Genomic DNA, 26273 nt, shown 5'->3' with positions numbered 1-26273 from the left:
TTAGCATCCGAACACACACGTCCTCCTTCATCCTATTGAAACAAAGCAGTCAGATTTCCTCTGCCTCTTTCATTGGGATCTGGCAACAGCTTGGACGGATTAGCTTGAGCCAGAAATCATTTCAGCGAGGCTTGTTGTCTGCGGATGATTGACAGTTTCTTCATTAAACCCTACTGTTTCCATGCAGCGTCCTTTCTGTCAGTCAACAGACACAATGTTTTATTGTTACACGGAGTGTGAAAGACGTCAGGGGCCTTTTGAGAAATGAGAAATGGATTGAGACTGTTTTTGTCTTTGCCACGGGGTACAAGAGGCAAGATGCAGAAAAGCAGCACTTTATAATTTTTTTTTTTCAGTAGGACAAGCTAAACTAGCAGTTTATGAAAGTAGGGAAAATCAAATTGAAAAATTTTCAAGGGTGGATTTACTTTCTTTGATGAGTTAGTTTCACAGGTGGTGTCTCACCACAGCGTGATGATGACAGGGGAATTGTTTTTTAATCCTGTATATACATAACTTCTGGAGCATTTCTTCTTTGGTGATTTGTTTTTAACTTGTAATACGGTCTTTTTAAAATTCAAATCTGCATTATGCAGACAACAATATCGTTGGGCCATTTCACAGTTTTTCCAGGACTGCCAAAAGTGGCTGTGTCAGGATTTTCACACATTTCTCTTGAATGACCGATCAAAATAGGTGGAATCTGAATCTGAATGTGTCTAAACCAGTTAACACCAGCCACGCGTTTACACCATCATGCTCCATTTTATGGAGGCCTGAAACGGTCAGAATAAGAAATAAATAAAGACATGTATAATCAATCTAAGCACTCCTAAAAGTTGTGTCCGTAACGCAGTTTGAGTGAAAGCCCACTCGTTTGCATAATGACTTAGACATGCATAAAGTAATGTCGAAAGAAAACACAGAAATAAATGTTTTCTTTAAAAAAAATGGCTAAAAAAGCAAATAAATAATACAGAAATAGACACAAAAATAAACATATAAGTTCATGAAAATAGTGAATTAAATGGGAAAGTAAATAAAAAGGTGAATCAATACAAAGGTAACTACAAAGGCAAATTAAACCAGAAGTATATTTATCTCACATTTTATAAATTAACAAATGCATACATTTATTTTTTTTGGTACATTTAATTTTTAGTGTATTCAAATTCAATTGTACACTTCTTTGGCCATTTTCTGTAACTTTGATTTTGGCTGGTTAAGTCCTCCATAAATTTGCTCAAGCCAAACTCAAGTTTTTTACATTTAAGAGCTGAAAGAGAAGAAACACCTTAACTCTCATTGATTAGTGTGATACATCTGACTTGTGGTGAGATCTGCTTGAGAACAGTGGTGACAGCAGAGCCTGGTACTAAACTGTGTGTTGTTTTTGGCCTTAGAGCAGCCTGTGTGGAAACCAGCACATGTGGCAAAACATACAGTCTCCACTTGGGGGTGCTCTAACAGGCCTTGGGCAAAGTTAGCTCACATCATAATCATGGGTCCATAATTATAGACAGGAACGCTTGAGGATGTGTCTATAAAGTAGGACAGCCAATATGCATTTATTCTAACACAACTGTGGGTCAGAAATAAAGACTAACTGCCTTTAATCTGACCTTTTCTAATATTTATTTTAATTCTAAACTGGGTAAACATTTTTAATGTTTCCAGCCTCTTCTTTGACTGTAAACTACAACCCAATCTCAACAGCCCGTCTTGTATTTACTCAGACAACATCAATATGTGTTCTCCCACTGCCCCACTGCGAGCCAGAGCATAGAGCCACAGCGCATAGATTTGCCCCCGGCTACACCCACTCCAGCTGATGAGTGTGAGTTTAATCCACAATGCGAAATTCAAAATAAGATTATTTACACTGAAGTTTATCTTTTTCAAATCAAAAAAGGTAGGTTGTTTTTTGTTTTGTTTTGTTTTTTTTAAAGATTATTTTAACAGTACACAGAAGAACATCACTGAGGGATTACTTCAGTATTCTAGACATTAAACAGCGGTATCCTTCAGATCTGCGACACTCTCTTCATGTAATGTGCTTACATCTATTTGTGTCATGCACCAGTGGACAGCAATGAGTCTATAACAAGTATACATGAACAAAACACCAAGCCAAAACAATCTGATATGCAAACATGCGACATTTTAACATCTTTGACACTTTTAAGAGGCTACAAACACATTTCTTTCCATGAGTTATCTTTGCTGTTTTCATTGCTCCAAAAAACGAATGAGGTGCGCTTAAAAAGAACAAGGATAAGAATCCACTACTTGATAAATTCCCTTAACATTATGCTGACTGCATGGAGTGCGCCCCCCCCCCATCATAAAGGCCCGGCTCTATGTTCTCCACGTCTGCGCCCAGAGGTGACGCAGACTGCGCGCTGTTATTGCGGGTTTTTTCTCATGTTAATGCGCCCAGTTTGTAAGGCATTAATTAGCAGGGCATGATAATCTGTCCACGGGATCTGCTCCTGATGTTCCCTGGGGTGGGGTGGGGTAGGGTGGGGGGACGTCATCCAACTTAATCTGAAAATATGAAAGTTGAATGATCCTGTGAGTTCCAGTCAGTCTATTGGTAACCAGGCGATCAGTCAAAATATGGCATGAGTCGTGGTTTTTAAAATCTTTAATGGATGATGTGAATGGAGGGGCGGGGTGATGTTTAATCAGATTACAGCTGTCTCTCTCTCTCTCTCTCTGTGTGTGTGTGTGTGTGTGTGTGGGCAGAGATGGAGGGAGGAGGGGTATGCAGGCAAGTTAGGGGGGTAGGTAGAGTGAAGGGGTCGCACGACGGAGATGCTCACATACACACACACACACACACACACACACACACACGCAGCGACAGGGAGACGGAGAGAGAGAGAGAGAGAAGTGTGTGTGTGTGCAGAGAAGTTTGGGTTTACTTAAGAAAGTGCAACTCGTCGCTCATTCGCAACCAGATTCCCAGCTCGGAGTCTCTCGCTGCTCCGTGTTGGCTCCAGGTGCGTTGACGCGCCGCGGACCTGTTGGCTCCGACTCTGAACTTTTTTGGGGATAACACTTTTTTTCGCAGAGGAGAAGGTGAAGGAGAAGAGAGGATGATGTGACCCTGCGAAAAAAAATAAATAAAAAACAAATGACCACCTCTCTGTCTCCCAGACACACGTGAAGCGGCGCAGCGGCGCGTCCATGTCCAGGCTCCAGCCAGCATGACTCTGTCCGGCGGCTCGTCGGATACTTGTCAGCTCGTTTTACGCGGCCACATGGAGCCGGGGCTGTGGGAATAGGACTCCATCCATGCGCTTTCGGGGGAATAGTTGGAGCAACGCGTTGTGAGGCGAACACGGGCTACACTTTGGAGAGAGAGAGCGCTACGATGCGGGGCACTTTGGGCGCATTCATTCAGTCCTGTTTGATTCTCCTGGTCCGGGCAGACCAGTGGAGGCTGAAGGACTCCGCCAACTGCGAGCTCCACAGGAAAGTAAGTGATTTAAGCAGCGGAATGAATGAGTTGTGACGCTGCTCGAGTGGCGCAGCGGTTGCTGTAATGGTCATTTCGGCTCTAATGTCTTAAAACCGACACATTTCCTTTTATTTTGCACCTTGAAATACCATTCCACCCCCTTTCTGCTGTTTGACACATCTATAGTTCACCTCCTCTTCTCAGTGTTAAGTTGCATCTCTTTGCAGGCTGCTTCTTTTAACCTCTGAACCCTCTAACTAATGACTAATCTGTTTATGTTTCACTTAGTCCATTAACTCTTCAGCCCATAAACCGTGTAATCCGGTTTTAAAGGGGCACTATGTCGTTTTGGAGAAGAAATTCAAACTCAAAATGTTTATATTGACATTATTAATAAGGTAATAATACAAACTCAGATATATTTATTTTAAACAAACTGTTCTCAGATGAAAATAAAGTCTGCAGAACACTGTTTGCAGCTAGAAAGGTGGCAGGGTCCGCCACAAATAAACAAAAAAACAAAGTAAAACGGTGTGAAATTGTCCTAAAAATGAAGAGTCTGGTTATTTATTTAGTTTCTTTAAGCATACAAAAATCAGTCAATGACAATCATTCTCTTTTGATTAAGATGATTCCCCCAAATGTACGTACTGCTCCTTTAAACAAGTCTCCCTAGTCCATGAAAGCTTCTTTTCTTGCATCACACATGCAGGTCTTTACATACTGTCCATACAGGTGTGTGTGTGTGGGGGGGAAAATACCATCAGTTCAAGTCTTATTCTGTCTTTTTGTAAAGTATTTTCCTCTTACTGATTAATCTTTGTTTTCAACTTGTCAGTCAAGTTCTTTTATACCCGCGCAGACGGTTTCAGGTCCGATCCAGGCCGAGACAGGAAGGCAAAACATGCAGCTCACAGTCTGACAATCACGTGACATGTGTATTGTTTGTTCGGCACTTGGGTCCTAAGTGGCCTGTTAATAAGTCATTATCAGTCTGTTAGCAGTCGGTGTAATGAACAGCCTCTCGCAGACGGAGTGCCGGTGTTGCTGGTTGGTGTCAGACAGTAAAAAGCAACCTTTAAGTGAAAAGAAATGTTGCCTTGTTGATTTGCGAGTTCACCCCTCTTCTTTCTGTCCATTTCTCGATTTCCCTTTTATGCCTGCCATTTGAGAAATAAGCAACCATGATTTCTGCTAATCAAATATGGCAAACATGCTAATGTCCATCAAATGTGAGGATATTCTGCTTTTCATTGTTTTATATTACTGTAAAACAAAGGTCTTTGGGTCTAGAATTGTTCGCTGTCTGTGAAGCCATCAGAAAATAATATTCACAATAATTATGGATTTACTATATTGGGAAATTGATATTATCAACTATTTACCAGCTATAATTACGAAGCCAAATTGCTTTAAGTGACTTAACAACGGCATCTACACACTCATAAACTATGTGGAGCACCTTTGGTTTAAAGTTTTTAAAGGTAGTTGCGAACAGACAGTCTGTGTTTACTGGCGGGCCAAATAAGGAAAGCCCAAGTAAACTGTATGTGTGGGAAACACTGGAGCAGAAATAGCAAAAAAAAGAGAAGAGGAAGATGTTAAGAACATAATTTTAAGTACAATAATGTGAATTATCATTTTTGAGATGCAGGTAATTATCATTATCTGCTGATAAACATCCACATCGCGCATCCCTGGAAAATATTCTCATCTTAACCTTCTTATCTTTTTTTCCAGCAAACTGACCTAAACTCCTTCCTGTGGACGATCAAACGGGACCCTCCCTCGTATTTCTATGGTACGATCCACGTTCCCTACACGCGTGTTTGGGACTACATCCCTGAAAACTCCAAGCAGGCCTTCCAGGAGAGCAACATCATCTACTTTGAGCTTGACCTGACCGACCCTTACACCATCTCAGCCCTGACCAGCTGCCAGCTGCTTCCTCAGGGCGAGAACCTTCAGGACGTCCTGCCCAGGGACATCTATCGCAGACTTAAGAGACACCTCGAGTATGTAAAGCTCATGATGCCCTCGTGGATGACCCCGGATCAGAGGGGGAAGGGACTCTACGCGGACTACCTGTTCAACGCCATCGCCGGGAACTGGGAGAGGAAGAGGCCCGTTTGGGTGATGCTGATGGTGAATTCGCTAACGGAGGCAGATATTAAGACGCGAGGCGTGCCGGTGCTGGACTTGTACCTGGCCCAGGAGGCGGAGAGGATGAGGAAGAGGACGGGGGCGGTCGAGAAGGTGGAGGAGCAGTGCCATCCGCTCAACGGGCTCAACTTCTCCCAGGTGAGTTAAACTGTTCTGACTGGCGGAGTGTTTGGAATCATCTCTGTGTTACTGTGTGACCTTCAACAACAATTAACAATTCTGTCAGTCAACATACGGCTGTTTATTTTTAAACTTGTTGTGAATACTTATTGTGCACATATTCTTGAAAATAGACCCAATCAGATTGCCAGATGAAACACCTTATTATCGTCCGATATGGTGCACATGGCTTGGTCTTTGCTGCTTGATAGGAAAGGAAAGCTCACACTGTCGTCATTTTCCATGAGTAATCACATTATGACTCACACCATATAACTATCTTACTTTGGTTGATGGATTTAGGGGGGTTGTTGCCAGTGAGATGCAGGCTCTGATGCACAGCGAGTGTGTGTTTGACAGAGGAGAGATGAGCCAGGTTTACCCTCTGCATCAGATCGTGTCTTAAAAATCCACGTCAGTGTAGCCGGCTCCTGGCATCACTTAAGTTTTGTCTCTGGAGTTTATTTCAGGAGGAGGAATAATCTGGTAAATGTTTCTTTGAGGTTCTCCAGAAGTTGCAGGTGAATCCTTTGGGGTTTTAGGGGAAACAATGGACTCCTTACCAAGTGGATTTAATTCTGGTCTTTTGCACAACCTGGCCTACACCAATATTGCTTTGCTATACTATACTTTGCATGACTATCGATCCAATTCGTTTTGAAGTGTCAAACCCGCAACTAGAAAAAAATCTGAATGATTAATTATTTCCAGATAGAGCTATATACGTCACCTAGTGAACATTCTCATAATGCTATACAGATTAAAGGGTTTTCCCCGTCTTTAATTCGGCTTTTACCAATCTTTCTTGTTTTTACAATGACATTCACAGTTAAATGACATGGGCTAACATTTACTTTGCATAGTTTTTACTACTTTTTTTACTTTATGCGGACTCTTTCTCTGCACTTGACCTAAAGTCTTTTGAATTTTGAATAGACAAAATTGATTTTACGATTAATTTAATCTAATGAACAACAACATCTTAGCAGGTGGAGTTTTAAACACTTTCAGGGGTTATGTTTGGGTTAGGTTCGAGAAAACAAAGTGGTTTGGTGAAGAGACAAGCATTTTCACCACCATTTTCTTAATCTTAGGCTTTAATTAAAATCTACTCAAGCCTAAAACGGATCTTGGCGTATGAACATCTCTGTAGTGAAGAATGTAGGCATGTGTAGGTGCAGCGTTACGTACCCTCCTCAGTTCCACGCTGAGTTATGAGCAGATTTGGGCACTGGTATCGGATTTGTACTCTGTATTGTCTGAGTTTGATAAAACAGAATCAGTATCAGGGGAGAGAAAGATGGGCTGGTGCATCCATAATTTGTTCCAGAGTTTGGCAAGTCCTGCTTCTAAATAGTACATTGATTTGTGCTACGTGACACAGCTGGTGGGTTTAGCCTGCAAACTTTTTAACTATGTTTCAATAAACTCAATGTCAAATCTGCTCCTCTGAAAACAAGCCATTTCAAGAGACTAAGATGTGTTATTCAAATGACAAAATCCAGATGTGTGGATTAGGATCCATTTTTTCTCACAACAGACGCCTGTAGTTTTATCTTTTCCTCTGTTTCCCGTAGCTTAGTCGAGCGGAGAAAGGTGTGCTGTTAATAATCAGCTGTGCAAACATTCAGCCGTGCTCCACCATGCTCTTTGTTATTAAAGAAAAATGGATCCTAATGACTCGGGTCTGAAATCGGCAGAAAAAAAGGAACCTTGTTCCTCAAACCGGCACACTTAAGTCTCCCTGTCTGCCTGTCTGTCTGTCCGTCTGCGGCCCCCGCTGACCCTTTCACTACTACAAACATCTCTCAAAGGCTGCAGTTACTATGAAATCATGTTGCGTATTATTGAGGAATTTCTGCTAATGCTGGTCAGGAGCTAAGGGGATTACACTTGACCATTTACCCTAACACCCAGAAGCTTAAAGTGATGTTATTTTAAAGCAGAGCTTGTTGGCCCCTCAGACGACACGTCTGAGCCCGAAACCAACCAGCAGCTCTTTATAAGCCATCTCTCGAGTTGTGGAGCAGGAATGGGGGACAGCAATTATCGTACAGCTTATATAACTAGTAGAACTTATGGTGATTTTTGTCTTTAAATGGAGATCTGTTTCCCATAGTAATGTTTATGTCTTGATAAATACACGGAGCATGAGTAAGAGTTAGCAATAGCTTTTCTTCAACACAACTTCTGGTGTTGTTGTAAACCTGTATGTACATCTAAGATTAGACTGTCACCACCAGAAAACCCTTTCTGACACTGTATTCCTGTTTTAGCTTCTGTCTCTTTAAGCCCCCCCAGTCTGCTCTGGTTGGTTAGCTCACACACGCCTGAGCAGCCACTGCTCATGGTGTCTCCGGTCGGCTCTGTCCTGTTTTCAGCTTCCAGTTAGCTTAACTTGTGCCGTGAATTTAGGCACACATTAGGAAAATGTGTGACATGGACACAGTGTGATGTCACAAAGTAACAGAATTAAAGGCGGGATTACTGGCGAGGTGTTTCAGGAGCGACGTTTTCTGTGGGAGAGAGGAGCTCCCGTTGGCGTGGACTTTTAACTTTCAAGACCTTTACGTATACAAGAAATTATATAACTTACTGAAGGAAAGAAAAAATAAAAAAGAATAAAAGAGCTCCTTAAAATGCTTTATTATGCACTTATTAAGCTGTAAAATGTATTTATAGTCACAATTTAGATGTGTTGATACAGTCTCTGCAAATCGCAAGTTTGCTCTCAAAAGGTTAGTTTATTAATCTAGAGGAGGAGGCAGATCATCATGAATCATTTTTCTATTGGTCAAATCAGGCTTCGACAAACAGCCTATTGAGTCGTTTAGACATGGGGATATCAGAGAAAGAAAGTGGGTGGCTGAAATGGGGTTTGTCGACAGGGCTGTAAAGGAAAAAAACCTCCCATCATCACAGCTTTCACTGGTCCACAAAGCCTCCAGAAGGCTCAACAATGAACTCTAGTGTCCCAGAAACAACCCCTACCCTGACACTGCACCAACACAACCCACAGCTTGGCACTCCGTAATTTCCACACTCAGTTTCAATCTAATCAGCAGCAGCTTGACGGACGCCTTGGCTGTGCTGGCTTGAAGCAACTCGCTTAATATTAGGGTAAACATTTTTTTTTTCTCAGTTTTGCAGGGTGGTTGAAAAGGGCAACTCCATTTAAAGCCTTTGAGCTCAACTCGACTGCAAGATGTCAGGATAGAGTGCGATGAGTGAGACACACTCCGTGAGACGATTCTGCCGCCTCAGCAGCCATTCTTGACTGAAAGTACTAATCAGGCCACGACTGGAGAACCATATTTACGGCCTTTAATAGTCTCTGTAATGTTTTCACTGGCCATTTACACCTGGCATGAGACGGCCGTCAAAGGAAAGGGAGGTCCAAATGGAAAGTGAAATATTTCATGTATTGAAGGAGTGAACATTTTCTCTCCTGCGCCGCTAAATTGATTTTCAGTGGATATGTAGCTGGAGCCGATGCAGGGAAACACAACACAGCCGACTGGGATGTCGCTGGACTTTGTTTCTTATTTCCGCGCTATAAAACCATGGTCAGGTAGGATCACTGGAGGATTTGGTGAGCACACCCACTGAAGATGCAATTCCAGCTTCTCAATCCAAAAATTGAAAACTTCAGCTCCACTCAGACCTCTATGAAGACCAAACTTGAATCAATTGATCGGCCAGGGACCGGAAGCAAGAGATGGGGATGTTGCTCGAGTTGATGGCAGGACGTATTCTGATCAGTTGGAAGTCAAATGTTGTACCCAAGGATCATGAGTCATGCATTTTCTTTGAGTGTAGTCTTTGTTATCTGAACCAGAGCAGCAAACATTTTATCCCGCTGACATATCAATCACTTTCCACGATAAAAGTCACGGATTTAATAGTATATACTGAGTTAATGCTCATAAAAGGGAACTAAAATTCACATTGACATTTCAGTAACAGGTCATTCAAATAGCAAACAATAGTTATTGTTATGTTTTTACATACAGTTGAATTTCCCATGAAAAAAGGGTCAACAAATGTTCCTGTATGCTGTTGTTCGGTCAGAAAAATTGGCCAAGAATTGGTGCATCTCTATCAATTCAGCTTTTTCTTCCATATGAGCACATAATTGTGAATAATTGACTTGTTTTCTGTATTTTCACATATATATGGATATGGATAGATATGGAACAATTTCCTCCTCATTCCTGACAAGTCCCTTTTAATGGAAAAATGCCCTAAATAAATTTTTTTTCATAATTTAAGATGTTGATCAGATTCACTCTAAAAGTGATTCTTCATATGCAGTTAAAAAAAGACGAGCAGAACTGGTTCCTTCCTAAGATCTGCCCTCGTGCAGCTGTGTTTACGTGCTTACCATCTGTTAGACTCGCGCTGTACGATGCATTTTAAAAGTAGAAAGAGATTTTTTTTATGTCATCTTTCAAGTAATGTGTCCATTTTTAAGTTTGCCTGCCACAATAAATTAAGCCCATTGAGCCCAGTATTTCCAAAACCACGATGAATTGTACTTTCTTCACTCAGATCTCTAATCTGGCTAAGCATGACTGCTCTTATTCTTGCGCGGTGCCCCTTGTCTTTTGAAGAGCGGGCTCAGCCTTGCCCATTACACTAAGTGAGCTTGTTGAGGACAACAATGGCCGTATGAAGGCCGGCTTTCTCTGTCGCTGTTGTTGGAAACCCGCAGGACATTCCACACCTCAGTGGAGCAGACCTGCTAATGAAAGTGTTGTTTCTTTCCTCCCATCACTGGGAGTAATGGTGCATGGAGTGGTGATGAATGCAGGTCTCAGTGTACGTCTATGAGAACAGGGAAGGAATGTTTGAAGCCCATTTGGTTCATTCATGACGAGGAGGGACTGAAACAAGCAGAGCTGAGACGCAGACTCAGATTAGTGGAGGGGCCATTAATGAAGGACGGCGTGAGTCCATCTCCATTAAAGGTATCCTGACGTTACCTCCGCTCGATGAGCTCGTAGCTTTCAGTCGGGTGTTTTCTCTTCACTTGGACTGAGGGCGAAAGCTTCTCTGGATCTGCTGTGTTTCACGAGGCAAGGTTTCAAGTCCAAACAAAACCCACTTTAAACCTGAGAGAAGTGCCTGATCGATACTGTGTCTATTTTCATCTTGTTTCTTCGTTTGAGGAGAAACTTAAGATATGGAGAAGGTATTTCCCCAACAAAACCAAACATACCTTCTGTTAGATTTAAGGCTTACAGGAAGCTCAATAGCACTGGCAATTTTTACCCAATCATCATATTTTCCTTCCTGTCTGTAATTTAGACATTTCCATACACAAATTCTGACAAAAGCTGCTCCTTAAACGTGGCTGTAACAAACATATCAGGCCTGTATCAAACTTTTACATCTGATATCTCCTTTTTCCTTATAAAACACGTTTCACAATTTGGGATAAAAGGGTTTAGTAACAGTTTCTTAAACAGATCATCTTGTCCCCCTTGGTCAAGAAATATTCTCTGCACACAGGGAATGAAGTCTGTTCTGAATTACAGTGAAAAAGCCAAAGCTAACTTGGTTAGTGGATTTAAACTGCAACATTAAATAAATCCCTAAAGTACAGTTTGCTCTTGAGTCTGTAAATGTGTGGGAAAATGTCAAGTACCATAGTTGAGATCTGTGAGGTCACGCGGCACGACTCTCCAAAATCCGTTGGATGAGACGGACGCCGTCACAAAGTGTGAACATCTCAAAGCTCCCACACCATCCTGATGACTGCTAAGTGTGTCGGTAAGTGAAGCTCAGCATCCTGGACAGTACAGCGGCTGTCCTTATTTTCCAGCCTGCGTGAGCAAATGCTTTGGGCAAGCTGCTGCTGATTTCCAGAGTTTGCCCACAGAGGAAAATCCATCCGAATCCCAGCGGTAATGGGATTAGATGGCGAAATGAGAGTGATGATGATAATGATGATGAGGAGGAATCTTTGGGATTCCTACGATTTGAATTGATTGCGATTATGGAGTTGTTTTATTTTTTGGCTGAGGGTTTTGAAAATAGTTTTTTGCTTCACTCCGCTCGCATTAGATACTTCTGTTTTTTAAAGGAACAGTTCAACATTTCGGGATTGTGAGTTATGTTTGTATGGCGAACAACGCGTGGAGCTTCTGCTGCTAGCAGCCTCTCAGCGCTGCTCAAAGACTGACAGCAGCTTGGGCGAGCTGGTTCGGCTCAGTCCAAACGTTACAAAAGTCTGCCTGTCTTCTATATGCCTCACTTATTGACTATTTTAACTCATTTGTTTAATCAGGCTTGATGACTTTGCTTCGTCACTGCGCCCGCCCAAGAAATAATCCCTCGCATAACCTTGGTGATTGGGTTAATAAAATAATTTGATACCAATATAGATACCTTGACTTTGATACTGGGTCCAGAACAATACTTTTGTGGAAAACTATTTTAGGAAATCCGTAACAAAAGATGACATCTCCTAGTGTTTTCCTGTATGCCTCGTGACACCCAATCACCAGAACATACTGGCTCACTGACGCCTATGAGAAATGACTCCTTAGGTAATGAAGTTTGGTATCGAATGACAAGGCATTTTTCGAGGTTTGATAGTAGAGAGGCAATCCGGTTGATGCCACAAAAGCGTTGAAGAACAATGCCCTGCCCTGCTCAGCGCGACTGCTGCTTCAAAAACGCCGTGCAAAAGCAGTCGCGCAATCGTGCGTGGTGATCCTGCGGTGCCAGGCTGCATGCGCAACTGGCCGATCAAATATAAGCAGTGGAAAACGCGGTGCATCTCTTGGCCGTACATCAAATATGCACATTTCCCCCCAAATCACTATTCCTTCAAAAAAAGCAACAACAAAAAAAACAAACCCTCTAATTAGTGAAATAGTTTTGGTCAGTGCACACGCCGGGTGTGTAATGAGTATGTACAGTATGTGTGTGTTTGTGTGTGTAAGGCAGGGAGAGAACATATGCTGGCGCGATGACAGCAAAAATCTGATTAAATCTCATTTGTCCCGCTGGGAAAAGAACCCGCAACTATCCGGTCAGTTGATCATCAGAGGAGAATGGCGTGCAGTGTTGACAAAGCATACGTGAACTCACACGGCTAGACGGAGACAAAAAAGAAAAGAAAATGACACGAACAGCAATAAATCTTAACCTGTACTCGAATTTACTGAGCTAATTACGGTTCTCTTCAAGTTGGACTTTAATGCTCCGCCAGATGATTGTCTCGGCTTAAAGAATATTCATTTGTTATTTGGACAAATGAAGAATAGTGTGGGCATTTTTTTTTTTTTTTACACAGCTGATGAAAGGGTTATTCCGAGTAAATGTCATCATGTGAGATATTAACAGGAAACACGCATTGTGACCTCTTAAAAAGAGGAAAAAGTAGATGTCAGAGAGTGAAATCTGTTTTTGTAGTTTTCTTATGGGTTGAAAACACCTGCTAAGCTGCACGCATTTACCGGTAAAGCTTCAAGTGTGTTCTCCGTTGTATTCTGGGGAAGTTGTTGGTATTATTCGTGCACAATCATGGCGTATAATGTTACTCAACTTAAAAGCTGTGTTTGTTTTTCGGTCCTCCGGAGGTTTATAATTTATCTTCAGTAAACTTTCCGTGTTTGGTTGAGGGTTTTGTGTATTTTTCCGCATAATTGCGTGTGTCTGTTTATTATTGCTCGTGTCTGTGCGAGCAGGCATGTTTGTGTACAGATGTACATTTCTGTACATGTTGGTAGGAGTTCATGTGGATGTATACGTGGATGCGTATGTGCGTGTATACAGCTCTGTGCTTGAATTTCCATCACGTCCTCGCGGCTTCCTGTGAGTCCCTGGTTTCACGTGGCACCGCGGTGCTTGATTTCCTCCCCACTGTTGACCAAACAGTTCCATATTAGATGTCTGACATTCCCTCAGACATTATCTGTCCATCTGTCTGGTTACGTGACACCGGAGATGCGGTGCTCCTCTCGCTTCCAAAACCCCTTTTTTTTCTTTCAAAAGGCTTGTAAAGTCTGTCAACAAGTCGTCGCAAGGAAACGCTACTGAACAAAGAAGCCCCGAGGGTCGTCGGTGTGATTTGTTTGCCGTATGAGAAGATTAATGTAATACAAGTGAGTTTGTATCGATTATAAGATGAGTGGAACCGGCCTTTATTTGATTCTTGGAGCAACAGGAGAGGGTATATTTGTGTCCAAACCAAACAATGTGACAGGATGGAGAGATTTAGCTGTGAAAGCAACGGATGAGGAGGTGAACGTGGGCTTCCAGACAGACAAAACCGCATCTAAGATTCAAACCCGTTACCCCCTAAGGGTTTGACGCAACAGCTCCCGTCGAAATTCACAGTCACCACTTAGAGTATCGAGTCAACAGTGGGGGAATCAGGCTCTGCTAGTGTTTTTGAGCGTATTGCTCCTGCATATCTGTATTTTATTTGCATATTTGTTCCGCATGATTGGGATCAGAAGCCCGTCTTTGCCGCCGCCCTATCAAGGTAGAATAATTTTTACCAAAGTCCACCCGTTTGCAGCGTTTTGTTTTCCAAGCGCCGTCGACGGAAAGCGGATCTGATGCAGCTGGATGGTGCCAACTGTGTGCCAAGAAAAAGAGCTTAGATCCTTGAAAGTATAACCAGTAATACACTCGAGCGGAGGAGAGTCTGACTTCTGCAGACTGCTGCAGGCTTTTCCTGGTTGTGTAACTCCGGCTTCTGCAGCTCAAGCAGGGATTTAATAGCTTGTCTCTATCATTTAAGACCAGGTCATGAAAAACCTGTGCGGACCGAGGAGCCTCGAGCGCGATCGTTGCTCTGCTCCCCTGCTAATGTTTGATAACTTCTTTTAATCTGTAGTGCCTGTTGCCTAATGCGTATATCCACAAGTGCTCTTTAGAAAGGGCATGAAAATCTGCATGTTGAGGCTTTTGGCAACTTCACAGTTCATCAAGGCATCCATACGAATGAGTCGTAATCCTGTTTCACTCATGTTTAACATTACTTTAAAGGGGCAGTTCGCCACAAAACAAAATCACGTATGTTTCCTCTTACCTGTAGTGCGTTTTATCCGTCTAGGTTTTTTCTTTTGGTGTGAGCTGCCGGGTTTCCGAGACATCAGCCATGGAGATGTCGGCCTTCTCTCAAGCATAATGGAACCAGGTGGCACTCGGCTTGTGGTGCTCATAGTGGCAAAAATTACATTTGAAAAACCCAACAGCAATGTCTCTTTTCAGTAATCATGACCCGGTTACTCAGGGTAATCCACAGATTTTGTTGTGGGGATTTTCATGTAGGAACTATTTTCTTTTGACCGAACTACGTCCAACTGCATCACTGTACAGAAGTACACTGATGGATGAGAGGCTCTTGCTTGTGACAGCGCGGGACAGTGAAGGCATCCTCGCCTGAGCTGTAATTAGGGATAGGCTGCTTATCGGCCTGATCGATTATTGGGCCTGATGTCGATATCAATGATTCTTCTGTAAGACTGCTGATAAAATAAACTAATTTAAAAATGTGTCTTCCTCTCACACTATAACACTATCTAACTAAATGTATCAAATGAATTTCATGGAGAGGAAGTATAAAGTAGCAGAAAAAGGAAAAATTCAAGTGAATTATCTCAAAATATGCTGTACTTTGTACATTGTTCATTTCATCACTGGTGGTTCTAAATTTTGACACAAATATTTAAATTTGTACTGCACATGAATATTGGTTCCAAATATTGGTTATCTGCTTTCTTGATTTCTAATAGCCTAGTTAGCTAGCCTCTCGTTCCTGAGTGGGCGCGTGGTGACACCTTTTTTCGCAGTTGAAGCTTGGCATAAGGAAAAGAGCCTTGAGACGTTGCTGTCAGGTTTTTCATCCGTTTTTTTGGCACTTTGAGCATCACAAGCTGAGCGCCATCTAGTGCCATTATATTCGAGAGAAGGCAGACGCCCCTGCGGCTGATATCTCCCAAACAATTTAGATGGATAAATAGCACTACAGGTCGGAGAAAAATGGGGATCCCACTCAGCAAAACTTTGTCTACAGTTTTGCTTCAAGGTCTGTGCTGATTCCCCTTAAAAACGCCTCGGTCATGGCATGTCCGGTTGTTGTTGATGTTATAAAAAAATTAATATCACTGTGAATGCACAGTGTGCTAAAATAGATCGCCTCTGATTACACAAAACACCACTCACAGTCATGCTTTAGTTGGCCGAAATGGGTCCAAGTTAAACACAGTTCAATACAATTAATTAATCAATGGCTTGATCTGCTCTCGAGATTAATGTCTAATAACTGAAATGAAACAAGTAAAAATAACTCGGAATGTAATTATAGATGAAATAACAGATATTTCCACCACTGCTGTGTTTTGGAGGGCAGTTTTCCATCCACTGTTCCAGCATGTGATTGTGAAACCCTGCAGAGGGCCAACAGCCCGTGGAGAAACACGTTTGTGATTGTGCTATCACGCAGTGTGCCTCCACCTTCATTTGAGTAAGAAAGGCTCAGCAGCTACAAATGTACTTAACACTCACTAACAGCGGCCTTCCCATACTAAAAGCTGATTTTAGTTATACGTAAGCACCATTAAGAGTAATTGCAATGCAAATTTAAATTTGTTTGGTGCCCATCATTCCCTCCCCATTGTCGTGTAAGTTAAGATTTTTGCAGCCGAGACCCCAGGGTCATTGTTATTACTAAGTGTTGACCAATCAGCACGCAATTAGCACGTGACTGCTGAAAAATAAGTAATGCCATACATGCTCTTTACTTGACTCAACTTGAACTCACAGAAATAATAATGGTCTGTGAGCTAAAGCATGACAAAAACAGTAGTTGTGAGAAAGCAGGGGCAGCTCGGTTCATCCCGCGGCTCCTGCTTCAGGTTAGCAGATGTCTCCTGTTACATCAAAACACTGCGGATTTCATTTAAAACCTCCACAAACACCTTGTGTGAGGTCTCCATTGTTTTAACATGTCTTAACCCAGAGGGCACAGCTTGCAGTGACTGATTTGGTGTGAGATTCAGACTGTGATAAATGTCATCCTATAATTACTTTTCCACCATAAATGATGCAGAATCTATACATTTTTCATCTCTTGTTAATTAAACTTGTTAAACACAGGTATTTACTTGTATAATAGCTTTTACTGTCGCCACTTATTTACTTTTGGTTATTGTATTGGTGTTATTTGACTGCTCAACATGCGCTGGCATTACCAGTAAATGTCCATACTGCCATATGAATTTGACACCTTTATTTCCCTGTAACAACGTATTTGTCTGCTCTGTTGATTCTTTGGGATTGGTTGCATTAAATCAATGTTCCCCATGTGTGAAAAAAAAGACTCTCGTTGGCCATTTGCTAATAGAAAAAAATGTGGTCCAGGACATGATCGCTGAGATAAAATCAGAAGGGAGTAATGATCTTCTTTACATGCGGATACACGTCAGTGGTGAAAAGCTTAATGCCTCTGTTGACAGTCTAATGTTAAATGAATCAGACGACTGTGATCTTATCAGCTCGGTAGAGGTAAGATGGCATCTGGAGCAGGAATGCAATAGACCACCTACACTTACCTGTGTAGTCAACTTTTAATTCAGAAAGTAGGAAAATACACACACGAAGCTGACAGCTGGTTATAGGTTTACATTCATATTCTGATTACAATCAAACTGAAGTAAGAGTTGAAAATGAGAACCTGTGTTTGTTTTGATTTTTATTGAAATGAAAAGAAACGAAGGATAAACATGCTTGTTAAAGCAACATTATGTAGGAATTGGCATTTTGTGCAATGTGGCGCCCCCCACAGTTTCTGAGTGCAACAACACTGTCGTAAATACAAATCCCGGGTCTGTAACAGCTTGTCAGAAGTAATGTAGCTGCTGACTACAAACAAAACTCATAATGTCATAACAATTTTACATGTTTAATATGTGTATATTCAAGTAAACATAAATGTAACGCTGTTATCCTACCTTCTCACTGAAGTCACATGCAGAGACAAGTGATGGGGGGGCAGAGTGGCTGAGACAGAGACACCATTCATCTCGTTACAAGACACTGAGACATCAACACGCTTCTGAAGCTGTTATTTCAAGTTAAAGAAGTTACATAATGTTGCTTTAAATTGGGGTTTTTGTGTTTAAACGAGCATTAACCTGTCACAGTTTGACTTAAGTATTATAAATTGCCGGTGGTTTGCTTATTCTCTGTACTGGTCAGGTTTGTGGTCAGTCTGGATTAAATCAAGTTTCTCCACCGGCCGGTAGAGAACGAGCCAAACATAGCTGGACCTGGGCCGAGCAATACGACGCCAAAGCTGTCTGCAGGCTCCTGCGCAGGATTATTAGTTAAGGCGTCCTCACGGATTGTCACCTGGAACTTCTTTGTGCAGCAGCATTAAATTGATTTCTGATTTGTGAGTGCAAAAAGCAAACCTTACTTTTGCAGAGACATGTTGATTTAAGGTTTAAGGATTTAAAGCTATTACTATTTACTTTAATATGGAAGCAAAACCCAAATGAAAAAAAAAAATCTCATAATTCTATAAAAGTAACATCCACATTAAAAATGAGTTTGGTTTCGCATGAATATACAGATGCTTATAAAGTGTGTTTAAGGCTATAAAGAGTTGAACTGGAGTGTGAAGGACCACATAGCTGGTGGGTTGAGCTGACCATAAATCCACTTGTGTCTCTCTGGCTCCGGTCCACATTTTTAGTGGCTTTAGTGGAATTTCACAGGTGAGCACCACACAGGAGCCGTCTGTGAGACTCCAGTTCTCCACAGATGTTTTGGCCAGACTTAGACCCAGACGGGCAAATATCCCGACGCCGTTACATACGTTCACACGTACTGGGAGTAAAGTGAAGAGCTGCCTTAAAAAAAACAACAGGAATTTATTTTAGCCGGGTGAAAATGTTTTCACCAACACTGCGACGTTGCTCTCTGACATGAATGTAAGTTGTTAAGTCTGGTTCCGCAAATTGGCTACAAAGTTAAATGTTATGCAGGTCTACTGCCCCGACCTGATTTTCAGAATCATCATCATCATTATAAGACCAGAAACCAGCAGGTACTACGGTGCTGACGCTAGTGGGCTGTGCTACATCTTTGAGAGTCTGTAGGCCTATGTATTTGAAAAAGGCTATCGAGGAATAAATGCAAATAATGCATTGATCTAATGGAAACAATCAGCAGGATTGTCTAAAAGTCCCTAAAGTAAAAAGTATTTATTTTTCATGTAAATATAACAACAAAAATACAATTATAATACAAATAATGTTAATAAATTGCGGTTGTACAATAAATGTTGTATGTTGCAGGTCTATTTTGTGTACTTCTGTAGCCCATATCATGCTATCATTGATTCATTTGTATCATGTGAACTCTTCTTTCTTTCTTTCTTCCTTTCTTTCTTTCTTTCTTTCTTTTTTTCTTTGTTTTTAAAAAAAAGAAACAAAACAACAGTTTGACAGGGATATTTCACATTTCTGGCACTTTAACTGTAAATTAGTATATTTTTATTTTATTTAAAGAGCCATTGGAACACACTTAAATAGAGACCCTGGGGATACTTCGAGCAAAATTTCATGCTGTGTCGAGCCTTCCTGGTGTTTTAAAAATAGCGATTTTGATGTAAATAGCGAGTTTGATGTAGTGTACGAGTGCCCCTGCACTCGTACACTAGCACTCGTAATTATGCTTTTACACAAAGGTTTGACTCATATTCAATCACAAATAAAGCCTAGGTTGCATTTTGGTGAGAGTTTCACTTTAAGCCCTCTGCTAACTTAAATGGGGATAAAATGATTTAAGTGTTAATCACTTTGTTATCACTAGAGTTTCCACATGTTATCAAAGCAATTGCATCGCATTTTGATAGTAAAATAAGTGATTTTGTGGGGTTTGTGACCCTCCAAAAATGAATTCACCATTTTACAATTTTTACATTTTTACTATTTTTCCAAATGTGACGTTACGGAAAATGTCGGACTGGCTTCTGGTTTCCGTCCGGCATGTGAAAAGCAGCGCTGCCAGCTCCAGCAGCCCGTAGTTATAGCTTTCTAGATAAGATCTTTTCGGTGGAAGACATTTTGATTAATAGCTGTTCTTGGATGACGGACAGATATTGGTCTGAGCGATACTTGAAATGTGATGGTCCGCTGCTCGGACTTGTTCTGCATCCGTAACGGATAGAGAGAGGGAGTGTTGTACAAACCTGTGGGTTGTGGTTGTGTTTTGGTGTGTGCTGCATTTCTGTTAATCTTTTCTGGCAATATATATGTGTGTGTCTGTGTTTTTTTTTTCTTTTTTTTAATCAGTGAAGTTTCTTATGAAGCAAGTAGCAAATAATGTTTCTGACTTGTGATAAGAGACACTTCTGTATCTCTTTTTTATTGTCTTTTCTTCTCCACTCAGTATGCGTACAATTAACTATGTCGTTTAAGATTAATTATTACATACTTTAGATTTAAGAAGTGATTAAAAAAGCCCAAAGAACGGAAAGGTAGGTGAATCAGTACTAAAAGTGTTGCTGATATCTGTTTATCAGATTCAAGTTAGGATAGACACGAATGCACTCACAAAATCACAGGTACACAATCTAGGGCACACAGATGTGTATGAAAGCCATTACACGCGCACACGCTTTTAAGCATTCAGGCAAGTGTCCACACACGTCAGACAAAAACACATACATAAACACGTGGATCAGATTCCTCCCCACCACCACCCAGAGTCAGTATCACGCTGGGGATGAAGGTTTTTCAGGGTTGTTTCCACCAGAAACACTGTTTGTGTTTTGGGGGTTTTGTCTGCCTGCGGTAGCTGAGATCATAAAACCTGCGAGAGCTCAACAGCAACGCCACTGTTTGGCCTCTCCGCTCATTTCAGCACTCTGCTTCACTCCGCTGTGTGTGTGTGTGTGTGTGTGTGTGTGCGTGTATGAGTGTGTCTTCTCTGTGTTTTGGTCCCTTTACAGAAGTTTTTACAACCTCGGTGTTATTTTCACAGCTTTGGACACCATCCTGGATATGATAACTTTTAAGCCCTTCCAGCGGCAGGGCTCAAGGGATGTCGGATGGCGGGGCTGTTTGGTCCAACACTTCATTCCAGACTGAATTAGCTTAAAAAATTGCGGTGGATTGCCGTGAAATTTGGCGCAGGCATGTGTAGTCCTCAGACGATCAACCGTAACGATTTTGGTGATCCTCTGAATTTTTTTGCAGTGCTACCAGCAGGTCAAAGTTTACACTCATATCTCAGTTTTGGCATGATGGATAGGCACATAATTCAGGTTCCTCAGAGGTTGTATCCTAATGACTTTGTTGACTTTTCCTGCAATGCCCTAACAAGTTTGACACTTGTGTTTTAGAAAGAAAAGTCTTGACAACTATAGCATGTATTTTCCATCAAATTTAGTTCAGGCATTCATGTTCCCCTCTGGATCAACCAGAATACATTTGCTAATTAATTATCACGTCCAAAACTTTGTTTTTTGACTAAATACCCGCCAAATTATTGACATTCCCATCAGCCAGCTGGTGACCATTGTTAGCATTATGACTTCTTAACATTCGTGTGTTGGTGCATGGTCATCGTGAGCAGGTTAGCAGGCTGACATCAGTCCAGTTTCACTGTTGATGTAGCTCATCAACAGTGAAACTGGACTTTATGTGTGTCTGTGTGTTTACAACCTTGATCTTGAATCTATCGAAAAGCAAGTCAACTAGTTCCTCTGTTAGCCTGTACTTACATGGCTTTGAGCTAAATGCTGATGTCAGCCTGCTAACCTGCTCACGATGACCATGCACCAACACACGAATGTTAAGAAGTCATAATGCTTACAATGGTCACAGTAACTTTGGTTTTCGTAAAAAAAAAATCATCATTTTTACCATCATAAAAATCCATTATATCTTGTGTCATGCTCTCAAAAGAGCTCAAGACAATCAGCACTCTGATGTGTGAGTCTCCAATGATATTTGAGACAACTAAATAAGCTCTAAAAAGATAATCTGAAGGTGTAAACTGCAGCTGCAACGGTGAAAGCTGCACTTGATAAAGATCCAGTGTGTAAAATTTACTGTGATCCATCAAGAAATTTAATATCATTTTCATTTTTGTGTTTTCATTAGTGTAGAATCACATGAAACTTGCCTTGCATATCTACATAAAATGAGCCTTTCATATCTACAGAGCGGGTCCTCATGGAGTCCACCATGATGCATCGCCATGTTTCTACACTAGCCCAGAATGGACAAACCAAGCTCTAGAGAGGGTGTAATCAGTTGGTTGCAATCGGCTCCTAAATCCTACACACTAAACCTTTAAATCCTTAATCTAAACTGTACAAAGTCATCACTGTCTGTTGGAAACTGCCATGTGAACTTTAAATACATTTCATATTTTACGGTATTGCCTATGAATTTATCCATGTCGCTCCAGAGACGTTACAGATGGGCGATATGAAACCTGATCTGATTCCGGAGAATTCTTTGCAGCTGGATCCTCCAGGATCGTAATCTAAAATTGGATTCAAACCACTATCTCTGCATCCGTATCGTGTGTGTGCTTCTCTTCCTGCCTCTCTTCCCGTAGCTCTTCTTCCCCTCGTCTAAATTTAGGCAAGGTCTTTTTTTGGCAAATCGTTTGTGCACTCGCGACAGTCGTTATTTCGGTCGTCGCCTCACATGACAGGAGCGCATTTACATGTGTGCCATCGTCAGTGAACGTAAAGGGACGGCTGTATGAAGGCCGAACTGCCAACACTTTTAGGATGTTTGGGTGTTTTTCATATTTTGTTGGCTGTTTATAGGTCTGTGGTTTTGCGAGGCTGTGGGTCGTGGTAGACGACTGCACAACAACAACAACCATCTCTGTTTTCCGTCTCGCTCTCTGTCATCGCGTCTCCCCAACTATGTCTCTTTATCACTTCTTCCCCTATGGCTCGTCTCTCTCTCTCTCTCTCTCTCTCTCTCTCTCTCTCTCCGTCCTCCCACCGTCTGTCTCACAGTATTGTTTATCACCTCCTGTTTATCTCTCTCGATCCCTTTTGTCTCCTTTTTATTGATCATTCTTTCACCACAACAAGCAGAAGCGTCTCTCAGATGGTTTGGACCCGAGTCCCATTTTCCATGACATAGACTCATTGTGTATATCTGCGTGTGAGGTTCAAGGTTTCTCCTGGACGGCGTTAAAGGTCGAGGTCGAGCACACTGTGCTTTGAGCCGGTGTTTTTGTTTAGAGCAGGGGAATTGATGCAAGCTGGCGGAAAATTTTGACATCCATATTAATGTGAACATGCCCCGTGTGTGTGTGTGTGTGTGTGTGTGAGCGCTGGTGTGTGTGTGCGTGGTCTGTTCAGTTTGGTTCGCCAGCGGTGCTTTGGTTCTGAGTCTGGGCCAGTGGTTTAGGGGAATTGCAGATACTCGTAAATAGCGCTGTGTGGGTTTTTTTTTTTTTTTTTTTTTTATTCCTTCTGTCTCTCTCTATCTGACTTCTGCAGAGTCAAAAGTTGGAAATGTATTTCTGGCGCTGCTGTCTGCTGGTTTTTGTCGTCCTGCGCTGAGAAAAACGTCGTCTGGACAGAATTATGTAAACCAGAGACTCTTCATTTACTATCATAGGGGACAAAGAAAAAGCATCAAATCCTTACGTTTAAGAATCTGTAACAAGCAAATGTTTAAGATTTTTGCTTAGAAAATGACTGAAACAGTAAAATGATCTTCAAAACAATTAGTGATTTCTTTTAATCAAATAACTAATTGTTGCCGCTAAATTTGTCATGTAGGTCATGATATCTAATCACCTTATCGAAATTGTGATATACCTCCTGAACAGCATCTACACAATTACAACAAACTCTCACAAAAACTTGTTGATCTCACAAATATTATGTAATAATAAGCCACCAGTGTAAATGCATTCAATTGGGATTTGATGGAATATGATTTTTCCAAATTTCATGTCCTGCTGAAATCACGTCTCTCGCGAGCTTCAGCTCTTTATTAGCTCAGTGAAACAGCCCTGTTTTCAGCTTTCGGCATGGCATTATCAGATAATCCAATGGGATTTTGAAGTGTTTTAATTAATTCAGGAAGTAAAATATATATATTTTTTTAACCTACAAAGGACCAATTTATCCTTCAGTTCATCTGAAAACATCAAAATTCCCACTGGACAGCAAGAAGATAGCTTTTTCTGTTCATCATCATCTATCGTTTCTGTTTTAGATCATTGTAATTCAGGAATTCTGAAAACCTATGAAAAAAAAACATGACAGAAATGAACGTTTAAAGTTGCTGCAAGTTTGTTTTCCTGTCATAAACTCTCCGCTGTCCAGCTGCTCGTCAACCCTAGTCAATATGATGACATGCATAACGGACGCATATTGCAATCGTATGCATTTGATAGCTGGTGCAGCTCTAAAGTTAGACAATAAGCTGTGACACTGACTGAACATCTTAATTTTTACAAGACAGTTGTTGTATCCTATATATACATATATGTATCTCCAAACTGAACTAAAAAAATATAAATAATAATTAAATTAAAGTTAGAAAGAGTAACAAAATTGGGTTCGGGAACATTACAAATTATTATGGCCACAGGATTTTGGAGTAATTACTGTTATATATGTCATTAGGAGACTTAAGTTCAAATAGTTTGAGAAAAGATTTTTAAAAAAGTTAACAACCGGACACATGTAATCCAGTCTAATCAGAACTTTTCCAACAGTGGCTCTAACACTCTGTCATAGATAGTGATAACTAAATACAGTAAACACATGTATAAAATAATCAAGTTGTTCTTACCACTTTGAGTTAACAGTGCTAGTTGCTAATGATCACAACTGATCACAACATGTTTCTGCCCATTAAAGAACAAATAATGAAGTTTTTTTGTTGCTCCATTTTGAGCGATTGCAGAAATGTTATTTACCTGACCTCCAGTAATGGAGCGGTCAGTGTAGGAAGTCCATTAGTGACCTTCAGAGGCTCGAGGAGGAGGAGAGGTCAAACTGCCTGACCTCACCAGAAGCAATGTGCATATGTGTGTGTTTACAATGTGTATATGTGTGTGTGTATTTGTGCTGTCCTGAATTACGAAGCACGCCTGAAGCGTTTGTGTAGTGAACACTTGGTTTGGTTTCATTGCCTCAGATTGGCAGCTGGGGGATTGAAACAGAGCCTCAAACTGTGTGTTTCTGTGTGACTCGAGAAGAAACAAATAGAAACTGACTTGTTGACTGGTTGAAACAATAGTTCAACACACAGGCTGACGACGCTGGTGCAGATGTTCATGTGCTTCTACTGCTGCTTTTTGACGTGCAGAAATCCTCGATCGTATTTACTCCTCGCTCCCTGTTTGCATGACGACACATAACATGAAAAACTCTGACGGTCAGTGCGAATCCATGCCAAGCGCTCGCAGCTGTATTGATCTGAATCCCAGTGTGAAGCGGCTCGGCCGTGTTGCTCTTGACTCGCGCTGTCCTGAAGATTAACAGCGTTCTCTCAGTCAGCAGACAAGACTGGGGGAGATTTATGGCTGTTTTCCTTGCGGCTCGCTGCGTTTTCGAGACCCTCGTGTTGTTTCTTAGTGGACTCACGGACTGAGCGGCTGGACGGCTGCTCTGCGGGGTTTTGTTTGTGTGTGTGTGTGTGTGTGTGTGTGTGTGCAAGAGAGAGAGAGAGAATGGAAGAGTGACAGATAGAAAGAGAGAGGTAGGGAGGGTCTGTGAACAGTGGATGTATGTTCATTGTAATGAGTTACTCTTTACTTATGACTCTGTTAAAAAGTAATAACATTACTTTACTAATTACTTGGTATCAAAAGTAATTAGTTACTCGTTATTTGACTATATTACTTTTGCATAGGTAATCTTTTTGCACTACTCAGTATGGGGAAAGTAATAATATTACACTAATATATCAAGGAGCAATGTGTTACTGCCCAGCAATGATCATAGTGGTCAGTAATCTATGAAGAGACCATGTAACTGAGGCTTCAAACGATTATTTTTTTAAATGACCACTTCATCTGTCAGGAATTTCTCTCATGTGGTCTCTAAGATGTCCGGAGACCGACGTGACACCTTATATCTTCCTGTTTCCGTCCAAGACATCCAGTTGACGATGTTGTAAAGCAGCCAATCCTCACATTTCAAAAGCCTGAACCACCAAATATTTGGCATTTTTGCGCAGCGATTTATTGCTCATCAGAATTGTCGGCGATTCATTTTTCTGTCAGTGGATTTGCTGGCTAATCGCTGACCGTGACTGACCCTTTATCCTATCCGATGCTTTATCATGACGGATGTGTCGTGTTATCGTGTGTCTGTGTTGGTCGGGGCTCATGTACAGCTTGTTCGGGGTGTGGTGAAGCAGGACAGAAGGGGAGGTGGGGGGGGCATTTCAATCACCACAATCCCCAGTACACACACACACACACACATACGCACACATGCACACACATACAC

The 26273-nt window shown here is 41.4% G+C and overlaps 1 protein-coding gene across 1 annotated transcript in view; it reads left to right on the top strand.

Annotated features, from left to right (window-relative positions):
- The first annotated feature begins 2804 nt into the window (after positions 1-2804).
- Positions 2805-26273, top strand: part of trabd2a (TraB domain containing 2A) — a 64030-nt gene continuing 40561 nt past the window's right edge. Inside the window, exons 1-2 of the mRNA XM_030434746.1 lie at positions 2805-3484; positions 5207-5767. Coding sequence (XP_030290606.1) covers positions 3380-3484; positions 5207-5767 — 666 coding nt within the window. The 5' untranslated portion in view covers positions 2805-3379. The remainder of the gene's footprint in view (positions 3485-5206; positions 5768-26273) is intronic.

The sequence above is a fragment of the Sparus aurata genome, chromosome 12 (genome assembly GCF_900880675.1).
Source record: "Sparus aurata chromosome 12, fSpaAur1.1, whole genome shotgun sequence".
Taxonomy (NCBI): Eukaryota; Metazoa; Chordata; class Actinopteri; order Spariformes; family Sparidae; genus Sparus; species Sparus aurata.
This window is presented reverse-complemented; position numbering and strand designations above follow the sequence as displayed.